At 38.9% G+C, this 14156-nt stretch overlaps 1 protein-coding gene across 7 annotated transcripts in view; it reads left to right on the plus strand.

Moving 5' to 3' along the window:
* DMD (dystrophin) overlaps positions 1–14156 on the plus strand; it is a 6826337-nt gene that overhangs the window by 4653794 nt on the left and 2158387 nt on the right. For all 7 annotated transcript variants that reach the window (XM_078657819.1, XM_078657824.1, XM_078657821.1 and 4 more), the window contains exon 54: positions 10824–10978. In XM_078657819.1, the coding sequence (XP_078513945.1) occupies positions 10824–10978 (155 nt within the window). The remainder of the gene's footprint in view (positions 1–10823; positions 10979–14156) is intronic.

Below are 14156 nucleotides of genomic sequence, written 5' to 3' on the forward strand. Positions count from 1 at the left end.
TGTTATCCAATGGGAGATGGATAACATGGCTAACAGCATTTGCACGCTAATGCGTGAACACCGCTGGTTTTCCAGCGATATTCACGCCAACGCCTGCAATATTATCGCTTTTGAGATCAACGTTGGTAATAGGACGTTATCTCAGCGATAATATTGGGCAAAGCGCGGGGTTAAAAAAACTAACGCTAAGCAATATCGCTAACGGTAATATGCCCCCAAATTCCCACCTTTTAAATATTTAGCCCTGCCTGGAAATCAAGCAAATCTTGAAGCAGCAGTAAATCGGGAATCTGTCAACACTATTAGATGCATACCTATGACAAGGTGAAAAATGAAACCTTTTTCCTACCAGGAAAGAAACTCTGTTTTCCAATAATTCATCCTTCTTTAACTGCTGAGAACATATTCTTCCATTGTTTAAACAAATATGTTCAAGGAAGGAAGGACGAAGATGGATTGAAAAATAAAAATAGCTATGGTTCAGTTCTGGCTCTATAATGTAGACTCAGGATCTTTACACAAATTATTTTAGGAAGACCTTTGGTTTGCATCTCAAAAAAAGGCAGGGACATCATTCACGTCGAAGTTGAACAGTAGTGTGGCCAAAAGACATCCTTGATTCATCTCGCTTCTTGTACAAATCTCCTGTTGATCTGCTCTGGGTTTCTGAGAAAGTTGCAAATTATTGCTGTTATTTGCAGTTTAAAGAACTTGATCGTTAATTTAGACCACTAAAGCTGCCTATCAGCGACTTGCCTAATGCTACCTAAATGCACACCTACTTTTCAATGAGATTTTTGTGAATTTGTGATGTAGATGAAAGACGTTGTGTATCGTGTTCGTCCTCCATCCAATCTAAAAAAAAGTATTTGAAAGATGTTGATTTATAGTTGATGTGGGTAATCAGACAGTATGATTTTGTATATGTGATGTTTCCCTTTTTTCACAAATGTAAACTGTAACTCAGTAAGTTGCTTATCTACCACCACGAGCAACAAGTCTTACTTATCCTAAATATTTTGTTTGGAAACAAAATGGGACCTGGGACCTTTTAGTTCTTCAGTCCATCTAAGGCTAATTCTATTTCAGTGGTGCTGTAGTAATCCTTCACCCCCTTCAAATTCCCAACAACCCTCTAGCCTTTGCCAGAGCAACACTGATCAGGAGATGAATGCAACCATCAGGCATTGTTATCTGCTTTTTTTAAATGCTGCAACACTATAACCAAAGGGTACCCATGTTCAGAATACTGAAACATATGGGGAAATGTAACAAACACTTGCCAATCTGTTCCTTGTAGAAAGACAAAATATACACTTACAAGAAGAAAAGTCTTCCATATCAGGTTGCTCTTGAAGGCAGCAAAATAAACAGAGGCAGCTTCAAAATGGCTGACAGTTATACATACCAGAAGGTATGGCTATCATGACACATGGACCAGTGTCAGCCTAGGGAGTGTGCGATGAAGCTTATGCCACGTTTTCTCCTTTTTGCTAGTAGTGAGTCAGAAAATGATGGTGGGTATCTATTGTTCAAACCCTTAAAAGCATAGTAAAAGCTAAGCACTCCGCGTGCCTCTGCAATGCTTTATTGAAGGAATTTGCTTCAGAATCAATGCTTCCAGAGCACTGAGCCGAATATCCAAATTTCCTTGCGATAGAGCTTTTTAGATGACTGAGAAATAAAGAGGAGTTAGCATCCCCCAAGAAAGAGTTCAATTTACAATGTAGCCCATCTGGCTACACAGTGAGGACTCCAAAGTCAATAAATGGGATTAAATGTAGATTTATTACAAATTCAAAGTCAAACTGATGTCCACAAGTCTCAAGAATATGTTGTAAAAATACAGATTCACTACTTACTGTTCAAATAGTCCATCAAAGTTTAGTCTCAACAGCAAAAAGCATACAAGGAATTTAGGAAAGCAATGCAGAAAATAAGGAACAAAATCTGGTGATCAGTATATGATTTCCAGTCCGCTTGCCTATACATGAGTAAATCTAAATTACCTAAACTAAACCTGAACTAAGTAGCATTAATTGGGGAAACATTGGTCAGATCCAGTAAAGCAGGAAGGTGTCAGAATTGTAGAGACTACTGTAGAAGTTTTCCAAAATCAGGCGTATTGCATAGTATAAAGTCATACAACAGAAATATAGCAAAAAGGTCTGTACCCCTCTGAGCCTGGAAGGAATCTGCCTAAGGCTTAAGTGTGACCACAAATTAAAACTCCACAGAAAATTTGATAATCCCACATTATGTGTCCCAGTACTTTTCCACCTTCTGACAGTAGAACTTGGCAACCTTATTCGATAGTCCCATCTCATGGTGTGAACATCACGACATACTAGGAGTCCTCCTATCTCTACATATAACATAAATAGGTGTCCTCCTTTTGTTCGTTAGCGCCTCTCGCTCTTGCCACAAGGTCTTCTCCCGAACCTCACTATCTCTCATGCAAAATATGCCTTTTCCTAACTATAAGAACATATGAATGCACCTTCAAAAAAGAAACAAAGTTTCATGTTGCAGGTTAGACAGAGTCCAAATGCTCAAGGCCTTTGGTCAAGTTAACATAGCAAAATACTTCAATGGATATTTATGGATACATTTACAGTTATTAAATAAATGCATGAAACTGTTCAAATGAGTATGTGAGTATATATAGAGTTGAAAAAAGTACTCAAACCACACAAATGCAGATATATATGAAAACTTCAATTTGGTATCGCTATAAGGAAAACATTAGTATGCACACTCACATAAATGTCTGAATTATGCGGTAAATGCCACTTCAGTATTCAGGTCAAGTGCACTACTTTTTGTTAATGATATTAAAGCACACAAATATGTGGTACTACATGTTCCTATATATGGCATTGTCAAGACAAGAAAGGGAGCAGGCAAAATTGCGCTGCTCCAATGCACAGGCAGTAGATGTCATTATGGACATCCACAAAGCAGTCTCCAAAGAAAGGCCCAAATGAACCTTAACCCCTTCATTGCGGCGGCTATTCTGCCGCAGTGCTAAGGGGGCGGGGCGGCCGAGCGGCGCTCCCGTGCTTGTGACGGAACCGCTCCGTCACGAGCCTCGGGCGCGCCGTGCTTGTGACGGAAGGGTTCCGTCACGGCCCCGCCCAATAGAACGCTCAGCGCAGGCGGGGAATTCGCGGGCCGTGACGGAACCGTTCCGTCACAAGCACAGCACACCCGAGGCTTTTGACGGAACGGTTCTGTCACAAGCATGCAAGGGGTTAAGCAACAAGGAAGTTATACAGATATGAGAATTAAACTAATATATATCCTGCAGACATCACACTTCACCTTCTGTGTAGAACTAAGCATATAACATGGGAGATCATCAGAAATGATCATCAATTTATATTTAACTGTGTTCTTTTCATGTCTGTTGTTAGCACTATTTTTCGGTTTTCAAAGGAATATCTTTTCTGGAACTGTATATAAACAGGAGTAGATTTTTCAAGCAGTGACTGCCTCTGAGACTCCTTTGTGCTTTGTGGTAAACGAGAGTGCATGTGGTAATCAACAGACGTGAATTGCATATTGTATGAATCAGGTTACATTTGAAAGCCTTTTTATTGCATGCACGTTTGGTGTAGTTCCAGCAGGTGGCACTAATTACATAAACAATCCCATAAACTCAAGCAAGAAAATGAGCCACGTCACTTTTCAGTCTGATCCATCTGTCGTGTTATAAAGATATATCTGGCGTTAATGTTTCTCATTTTTTTTAGTTTAAGACCGGGCAAAACAGCTGTGCATCTGGGGTCGTGTGGCGCACCTCGTTATCCTTTGGCTCGCCATTGAAAATGTGTGTGGCCTGCTTTTTTATGGAATGTACCTGAAATATCGTCCCCTTATCCTTCTGGTTAAGACTGTTCGTTTTGTCACTGTCCAAAGCCAAAGTACTCTTCTAAAAATGTAACCAGCCACCAGTATTGTAGATGAAATGCTTTATTTTGGCGGGGAAGAGCAGATGGGGGACGGGATGGCGGCTAGGGCATGAAGATGCGTACTGAGTGTCACAAAAAGATCTTTGAAAAAATAAGGGAGGGATCCGCTTTCCTTTTTTGTGTTCTCTCAGCCTCTCGTTTGTCTATGACACTTTCACTTTTAGTGTTACCTATTTTTTCTATGAAACGTTCTGTCTGTTTCTATTCATCTTCTTGTTTGTGTACTTAACTATCGACTTTCAGTGCTTCTCGTCTCTTTCCCTCGTACGTCTGATCAGTGTTTTTTTTTATAACTCACTCTTTGTCCTTTCTCTCTCGTTTCATCACCAGCATTCATTCTTTACCTTTTACAAACCATCTGTCGGTGGTGTAGCAAGGTTGCCACAGCCCCCCCCCCCGTGCAAGCAACGAAAAAGCCCCCCCCCTCTTGATGGCACTTTGGATAGTAAAATAATTCGGGTCCTGTGGCCCGAAGGCCCCTGGATTCTGATCCCACTGCATCGGCTGCGTCATTGATAGTATAATGCGCCTGCCCTCTTTATCCTAATCATCTCTCATTCTCTCTCTCGCCATCGCAATTGCTCATTCCTTTATGTATTTTACTTAGTATCTTCTGGCACCCGTTCCTCATTTCAGTGTTTTCCCATTCTTACGTTGCATCCATCTGATTGTCTTCACCTTTTATTCTTTTTTTTAATTGTACCCTACTCGCTCTCTTCGTCCCCTCCTTTCTCTACTCCAGCATCTTGCTCTTATCTATGCTCTCTCCAGTACTGACTGTCATTGATGTTTTTCTGTACTTCTCTATGGGGATCCTTATTCCACCAGTTTCTCTATATCTAGCTTGTCTCTGATCTCCGTCATTTTATTCTTAAATTGTTTCACTCCATACCATTTCCTCTCTTCCTCTCTGTTTCTGTGGCGGGGAAGGTCACAATATTGTAGTCGACGCATTCACTTGCAACATTATCACATCCACAATATTGACTATCACTCTATTGTCCAATAAGTAAATGTGCAATTAAGAATTGTAAATATGCCTCGCCTGCATTTTTATTTTTTCAGGGCCCCATTTTTGCTGCTACCTTTGCTGTGCCGCTTCTATTTGGTGCCACAGGGCCCATGGTCTGGCCCTAAAATGGTCTTGGTAACACTAGTTTAACCCTATTAGTTCATTTATCTTATCTAAAAATGTCATAGTAGATGGCTCACAAAATGCACCAATAGCACGGGAATTAAGTGTAATATTTACAAAACCCACTTAAACAACAAGAATATATGGGCGGCAGGAGCACCGTTGTGCTGTGTCTAGGCTGTATTAAAGGAACTGCAGTAACACATGACAAGGTAAAGTGCTTCACCATATAAGAAAACCCTTTGTGTATATTAATAAGTAATCCCTAAAGTATGCATTTTAACCCCACGTAAAGAGCTATCTATCTATCTATCTATCTATCTATCTATCTATCTATCTATCTATCTATCTATCTATCTATCTATCTATCTATCTATCTATCTATCTATCTATCTGTATATATACATTATCTATCTATCTGTATATATACATCATCTATCTATCTATAGATAGATATACATATAATGTATATATTTATTACATAGATATATATAGATATACATTTTTCATAATACATAAAGAAAGTGTACCCTCACAGTGACTGAAGGCCTAGAAGACATTTTAACATGTAGGTTCCGCAATAGAGTCTATTGGCCAGGCCTAGTGTTAGGGTTTGCAGAATTTGAGCAGCAGAGGCTGATGGCAATCTGCCCCAACTCGAGGAAACCAAACAAGGACCAAATCAACAAATCTGAAGGATGGGTATTACCGTGAACGAGCTAGAACGATAGCTAAGGAAACAATCAACACAAGAAGTTGCCAGGTGCCTTTCTAAGGAAAGTGAACTGTTTATAAAGCATGCTGGCTATATTTATTGGGACATGGTGCTGAGACTGCTGTGAAAAGATACATGCTAGGAGGGCAGTAAGTCCAAATCTGTCCTCCTCAAAGTTTTTTGATGCATTGAAAACAGTTTCAGCAGGATCTTGCTGTAAGGGTATCCAACCTTGTGGGGCTGTGCCCAGCTATAGCTTCCACAATTGCCTCACTTAAGTATTTTGACTTACAAAAAGTCTGAAGGTAAAAACTAGACACAGTGGGAAATCTACTTGACCAGTGAAGAACTCTTGGTTTCAACGAAATCCAGCTTTGTCCTGGTCAGAGCTTTTTGCACCAAAACCAATGGCTTCAGTGGGAGCTCAACAACAATGTATCCTACTTTGATGAACCCTTGCTGATCATAGCCCTGGACCTTCCCTGCTGTTAGATTTTGGCTTCCATTTCAAAGAATAAGTCTTACGGTAAAAACTCACTTGGTGTATCTAATGTATCCAACCTTTACATTTTTTCTCGGTCCTTTGAAACTTTAAAAAAAATATATCTCTTCTCCTCTCAATCCATTTTAGTGATCTTGGTATCTTTTTGCTCATTACATTTTTGGCTACCTTGCTAAGTTTGGCAGTTCTATTAGTGTGTTCCTTACTTTAGAATTCTATTTAGTGCTAGAACTTAACATACATTTCCGAGGGGATTGCATACTGCTTGTGCGATAGCTACTAAGGTTTAGGCAGATCTCTGACTTTTTTTGAGCAATCAGATTATTTCAAATAAGTTGGTGGGGGCAATCCCCTCCCAAATCAATAACCCAAATTCTGATATCTTGTTCAGATAGCAGTAGTCGATAATGTGGATGAAAGTTTTTGCAAATTGACATTTCAATCTCTGTATTCTGATTGCCATTCATTCCCATCAAACTTCCTTTTTCATTTCTATCTCTCCTACTCTCCAATTCTCTTTCTAGCGCCCCATGATATCTCTTAAACCAAAGTGTATCTTTTATCGGTGTTCTTTTAATACCACTTGCCTATTTATTCTGTTGATTTGCATTGCGAACCCTTTATCAATCATTCTGTCACTTGGTTTCCTGTTTTCAATTGTTATTACAATTCTGTCATTGCTTTTATACCTTTCTGTGACTTTGTTGCGATGTTTTCCTTTTTCTCCAATTCCTGCAAACTTCTCTAATCTTCACTGTTTCTCATTGCCATTCTTTGAATAAGTGGTTTCTGTGTAGCTGCAGAATTTATTATGCTTTCTGTGGAACTGGTCCTACCATATGTTGGACTATTTGACTAGATATGGTTCAAAGTGCCCTCTCCAAGCCACTTTGCAACTCGTGTTTTCTGTTCCATGAATCCCTAGAGCTCAGGTTGACAATGTTTCTTCTCTGCTCTCATGCACTCTTTCTGTAATTAACTTCCCTTCCAACTGCACACAATTGGGAACCACAGCACCTTTATGTGGAGACTCAAAACCGGTCTATTCTGTTGAGTCATCCCACAGTCTTAGTGTGAATTCAGTTCTTAGATCATGAAGCCTCTGAGCATAGGTTTTGCAACTTATTAGAAGCAAATTGTTTATAATATTCTTTCCTGCATTTCTTTTCCAGGCAACCGAATCTACAGATAGCGTGTTTTCTAAACAATTGGTGATGTAGGAGGTTTCAATAAGTAATAGACCAAAAGTGCTATAAGAATTCATCAGGTTGAATCTTATGTGAAAAATAAATATCTATAGGAGAATCTGTAAGTCATCCATGATACTTTTGTCCCTATCAAGTTGTACCAAAATGCAAAACGCTCTATAAAATGACAAAAATTACAGATTTTCACAGAATTGCTTGGGAGAACCTCACATGTCAAATAATGATTGTCTAAATAATTCCATTTACTTTCAAAGTGTTTGCCAAATATTCTTTGATGGTGAACTGACAGATATGCCTTTATCAACTGGCATCTCCACACAGTTCTCCCTCATCCCTCCCCTACCCATTCACTATAGGGAACCAAAGCACTCTCCCAAAAATGTCAATGTCCAGACTGCGTGGACTCTTATTCACTGGATATAGTTAATTTTTATTCTCAACATAATCATGGTGGAACACTGATACAGTGCAAAACACAATGGTCATAATCCAAAATGATGATATGGTTCACAATCTCATTTCATATTATTTTATCTGGAAAGAACACAGCCAACACGTGTTTTGTCAACCTTTGACTTTTTCATGGCTAAATAGGTGGTAGCATAGTCGGTATAGACCTTTAACTTTCAAACAACCCTTTGTAATGGTATAATCCCCAAAAATTCCCAAAGTTCCAAAGAAATCCTGCGTTGTGAACCCGGGGAACTTCACATGGTATAGGTAACACATGATCCGCATCCACTATACATTAAAGAAAGAACACAAATGAAGTCCCGCAATGTGGGGACGTTCCTACAATGGCCTTATAATTTAGTTGTGCAAATACATCTGTAAATATTCCAAACCGGTGACAAAAAGAAGGGTTGTATACTAAGTTAATTCAAAACATAACAAATTTTATTTTTTTCTTATTTTTTCAGTTCATATAAATACTGTTATTCATCAGGGATCACAAAGACAATAATTTCAATTCATATCGAAAATCATGAAAAATACAATTAGGTCATAAATATGTACAACACGAATAATATATAAAATTTACCCCTTGGTAGCAAACATGTCTCTCAGCATACTCACGTGCTCACAATCATACCACACTCAACCTCATACTAAGATGGAGAAAGGAACCGAAATAATAATTAGCAAGATGACAATGCTAGAATGTGGGCCACCAGGTGTACTATTTGGCCCTTGCAGCAGGTCTACGCGCGTTTCGGCAGCTCTAGGCCACCTTCATCAGGACCTTTTTCCTCGTGATAGTGTAGATACCAAGGGATCTGAAAAATATAAATGCACAAATGAAGTCCCTCCACAAGAAAACAAATACAAAATCAGCGATTCCAGTAAATTACTTCGAAACCTTGTATTCTGGACTGAATAGACAGCCTAGTTAGGCATGGAGAGTGGACCGGATAAACTCATGAACAAATTGTGAGAATGCGATGCACTTTCAGTGTCCAGTACAAGGAACTACAGGAGCTTATCAAACCTAATTTGTTTTATACAGATAAATATTGGCTATTTTTTTTAACTGGTGTGGAATACTTTTGTGGTGTTTTCACTTGTGTTGTTTTCACTGTGTGTGGGTGCACAAATACTTTACACATCGCCTCTTCAATTTAGCCTGACTGCTCTGTGCCAATCTAACTGAGGGTGAGCACAGGTAAACTTTGAGTGTACTACACTTACCCTGACTTAGGTTGTGGGCCCCTATTTTGACAGGGTGGAAACCACTGCCAACTAGAGACCCCGTTTCTAACACACTGCTTGATTCTTTTATACTTTAAGTTCTTAATATTTGAACTCTTCTTTGCAAAACCAAATTTCGTATATTCATTTGATCTTCATTTTGTCAACTTGCAATAAGGATGTTAAAAGAGCAGATTTCGTCCCTTATTAAAGCACCTTTTTTCGCCCAATAGTAACCACCTTTATGGGTGCAAACATTTCAGCCCCCATCCTTCATCTTGTGGCGTTCCCCAAATAAACATAAAAATCATAGGAGCTTATTTATAGTTCGGCGGGCTACATTTTAGTCTGCCCTGTTGTACTGCAGCCCACCATGTCTGTAGTTTCTCTGCCTGCCTGGTGGATGTCTATGTGCCTTCAGAAGAACAGCCAGCACAGTGGATCCTCTAAAGACACTGTCACATTACTGAGCTGCTATCATGTTGCATGTGGCCACATAGCAAACTTCTTGGTTCTTCAAAAACAAACTCACAAAGCTTGAGTTTAAAAAAAAAACCAAAGTATCTAATAGGCCTGATGCACTTAGAGATTTTAGCTAGGGTGTGGGTGTAATTTGTATTTCTTTCTGTTCAGAGCCAGCTGGCTTTTTTGACAATTCTGAGTAGGAAAGGTTCAGAACATGTGCCATAGATGGGGCTCACAGTTTGAGATTCTTAGAGTCCATCAGGCCCTCAGTCTAGGGTAGAGGTCTTCAAACTGGGAATCTCAGGGGGGCACCAGTCTCTGGGCAAGCGAAGCATCTGCTTTGTTTTATGTATTAAAAACATGAGCAGCAGTAAGCCACATTGTAATGGGCCATCACTAACAACTTTTGTCAATTATATCCTGAATGGGAGTGCATGTAAAATGGGGTAACAACACTTAACTGCAACGTTTAAATAGGTTTAGACATATTTAAAAATTGCCAATTTAGCAAAAGAATTGTGAAGGGATTGAAGGGGGACTGAGGATTGTTTGTCTTTTTACATATTGGGTGCAGTATTAAGACATTTGAAGACCTCTGGTCTAGGGTTTCCATCATCAGAGACAGTCAGACGATCATTGGCAGAAATATAATGGTCTGTCCAACTCTTGAGGTCCACTAAACTCTAACTAACCACCACAATATTGTACTCCTAAGCACTGTTGCCATACCTTGACTTGCATAAGGAGTACCTCAGACCTTTCCTGTTTCTCCTGAATTCACAAGTTTAACACTCTGGATAGCTTTGTACAGGGCACATCTGTACCTACCAATGTTCACTGAGATGCCTAAAGAATTTTTCAAGTCCCTACTATATTTATCAGTTATCTCATCAGGAAGGATTGATGAGAAGGAGAATGAGAAGGGAGGAGTTTTTCCTGTTGACTTCTAGAAGGATGAGTCACAAGAAGGGCAGAAAGGGATTATTTCATAACACATCTCTTGAGATGCCAGTACTAGCCTCAGAAATAGTTTTAAAATAATTTCTTGGTTGTCTGAAACATGTGAAGAACATTTTCTCATTAATGATTGATTTTATAATATAATTTTTAATTAAACACTTGTTTTACCTCACAGCAATTTGCAAAGGAGCTACGTCAGTGGCAAATTAACGTGGATGTGGCAAATGACATGGCTCGCAAACTTCTAAGAGACTATTCAACAGATGATACCCGAAAAGTGGAGATGATTACCGACAACATGAACACAACCTGGGCTAGGATTAATAAGAGGTGTGTTTTGTTTCATATTATTCAGATTGTGGAAACATTGATATTTACATGCATCCTATTGGCCAATGATTTAATCACCTACATGTACTTGTTTTAGTGATGACCTGAAACCATGCAATTCAGTCTTTGTTGAGTGCCTCATAAACCAAGGGCCTGATTCACAAAGGTAAACTGAAATAAAAGTCTAACTTTGTAACTTTTGGTATTCACAAAGGGCATTTACGAGTTGTAAAGTTAGACTTTTTTCTGTTTTGGTCTCAGTTAAACATAAGACCAAAACCTAAGTTTAACTGAGACAAAATGTAACTTTACTACTTGTAAATACCCTTTGTGAATACCAAAAGTAGAAAAGTTTGACTTTTGGCTCAGTTTACGTTTGTGAATATGGCTCATAGTATTTACCAATACCACTACTCGTTGCATCAACATAAGATGTGTCTGTGCATACTGTAGTGTGTATTAAATATGCAACCACACCTGCCATTTGTAGTTCATGTATGAAATAATCTAGAAAGTCTAGCCTGTGGAGGTGAAGTTTATTGCACTTTAATATGTTAATATTATAACTGTTCAACTTCGACATTACTTGAACTAAACATTTAAAATTGAATAAATGTGGAATCACTTGTAATGCTGAAAACTTCCTAATACTTATTTCATCCATGGAAAGTGAAGAGGTTCTTTATTCTCACTTTTCTGTCATGTAAAGAAAAGAGGAAGAAAGAAATCTTTATTGTATGATTACCTAAAATCACTTACAAGAACCATGTAGATTAGGTCTTAAAACAAACATCTGATTAAAAAGGAGAAAATATATATATATATATATATAAAATTGTTCAAATATTTGTGGCCCGTATAAAATGAACAACGTCAAAAGGTGCTGCGGCACAATGATATGGGTGTAGCAAATAGCTCAAGGTTATTTTGTGTAGCAAATGCAAAAAGAAAAAGAAAAAAGGTATTACCAGGCAAGGGTTAAAGGGCAAGGCATAGGTGTGTGAACAAGCGATGTTGTATCATTCAAACATGCATATAGTTATTATATACGTGAGCATGCATTGACAAATTGCCAGGATTAATCCAGGTTTACTTCGAGGCCCTCTGTATTTTAGATTTAGACCAATCGTACATGTATCACAGAGAGACTCATGCCAAAGAGACAAATGAGTAAGCCTGGTACATCCAAATGCCAGAGAGAGTATGCATAGGGCATATGCTGCTGAGATCTATCCAACTGAAATTTTGTAAAAGACATATGATACTGGTTAAAACAGTACTCATCCCAAGTCAAAGAAAAATAACGTGTTAAAAACATTTCTGTCATGTGTGACCCAGTTGTCATGTTCTACTTTCCCAAGTGTTGTGATGGTGAGGATCCATGTATAATGTTAGGGTATTAGCCATTCGGCTTTGGATCTACTACTCCATTCAGTTTTGAAACGATGGTCTGCACATATAGGCCTAGTACAGTGTGTTAATATGGTCTGCTTGTTATGATTTGATTGCATCTTCCAATCCTAACATGTCCACTGTTATGCAGTGGACTCTTTGAGAACTCTGCCTTTCAAAGTCTAAATCTTGGAATAATGTAATGAACAACACCAGCTCTGAGCCCATAGCATTAGCATTGCTATTAGTTTTTTTTCAAGAATTTCACAAAACAAGCCTTCCTTGCTACAATAGGATAAACTAAAACATTTCCTCTGAAAGGAACATTACTGAGTAAACATTTCGGTTGGAGAACTTCAAAATTTTTCGAAGGGAAGTTATTTATGTTGATGAATCACAGCACAAATGAAAAGATAGATTTTGCATACTTCACATACAAACAACAGGTAAACAGATAAAATTAACAGTTAGACTTGACCTGCGTATGATAAAAATATCTAGTATAGGTTAGCAAACAAAAGTACAGTCAGTACATCATTCTGTGCTTGGCCATTTCATAAACTACCTCTCAAATCTGATTCATTTAAATACCATTTATTTTGATGTTTCCTTTTCTTGTAAAACAATGAATATATTTTTGGAGGCAGTCTTTATTGTGTTGCCACACATTCTCCTACCTATCTTCGTTGCTGGGTGGACATTGATTGCAAAGTTGCTTTATTCAATTGTCGTTACACACTGTTAGTCACCTAAGGATTCCCCATAACTGCTCCCTCAAGCTCATTGCCATTATCAGGATCAGGAGGCGTATGTTCTTGAACCCAGCATCTATCGTGTTCTCTCTTGAATTACCGAATCAAATGGACTGGTCGCATCTGGCCCTTCTGACTCATTCAGCTGTCAAGATGCTTGCCTCAGAACAGCAAGTGGTCACTTCCTCGGCAACTCCAGCAATTAAACTTTGGCACCGCTAGAGTGAACTAGTAAAGTTAGAGAAATTGAGGTAAAAAGGAGTGTAGTTTATTACAAGTAGCATGCATACATAAAACCACATTGAGCACTGAGGATTCAGAATATTCTACAGCTATTCTTGAGCCTTGGCATCTATTTTGTGTGTTGTGTCTGAATGAACACACATTCGGTATAAAGAAAGGTAACAGTTCAGCTCTACTGCTAACAGTGTACATATTGTGACCTAGTCTGGCAACCTAGGTGCCTCTGACATCAATGTAGACTGCCCAGACAAATTAGAATTGGTCCTCCGGCACAGAACCAGCTTAAATCTTAGTTTGGTCTGTTCTATAACAGGACTGAAGCCTGGTCAGAAGTCTCCATGAGGCACTTTAGTTCAAGGAAACCATTCAGGGTCACACTTCTTCAAAGTATTACTAGGTGACGAGACAATCCCTTGGGGCTGTTAATCGCCACATGTGAAAGGTGGGCCTGAGAAATCCTGGCTTTTTGGTATACTTCTAGGATCCTTTTAGGTGCTACTACTTCAGTCGGTCCATCGTGACAGATTGGTGAGTGCCTGTGATGTAATTAATGAATGACAGGTGAATGGGGATTGAGTGCATCGCAGGAACGTCCAGGGTACCCTTGTGCCATTGATTAATGCATGAAAGAAGATTACATATTCCCCATAAGGCACCCTCTTGAGATCAAGGTTTGACTCCTTAGGGTGAGATCCATTCAAGCCTGTCTGGACACCTCAACAAGAGTAAATCTTCACCATCCACAGAGATGTGTATGCTCCTGGAGGTGCCGGGCTGTACACTGAGGAAAA

The sequence above is a fragment of the Lissotriton helveticus genome, chromosome 8 (genome assembly GCF_964261635.1).
Source record: "Lissotriton helveticus chromosome 8, aLisHel1.1, whole genome shotgun sequence".
NCBI classification, from domain to species: domain Eukaryota; kingdom Metazoa; phylum Chordata; class Amphibia; order Caudata; family Salamandridae; genus Lissotriton; species Lissotriton helveticus.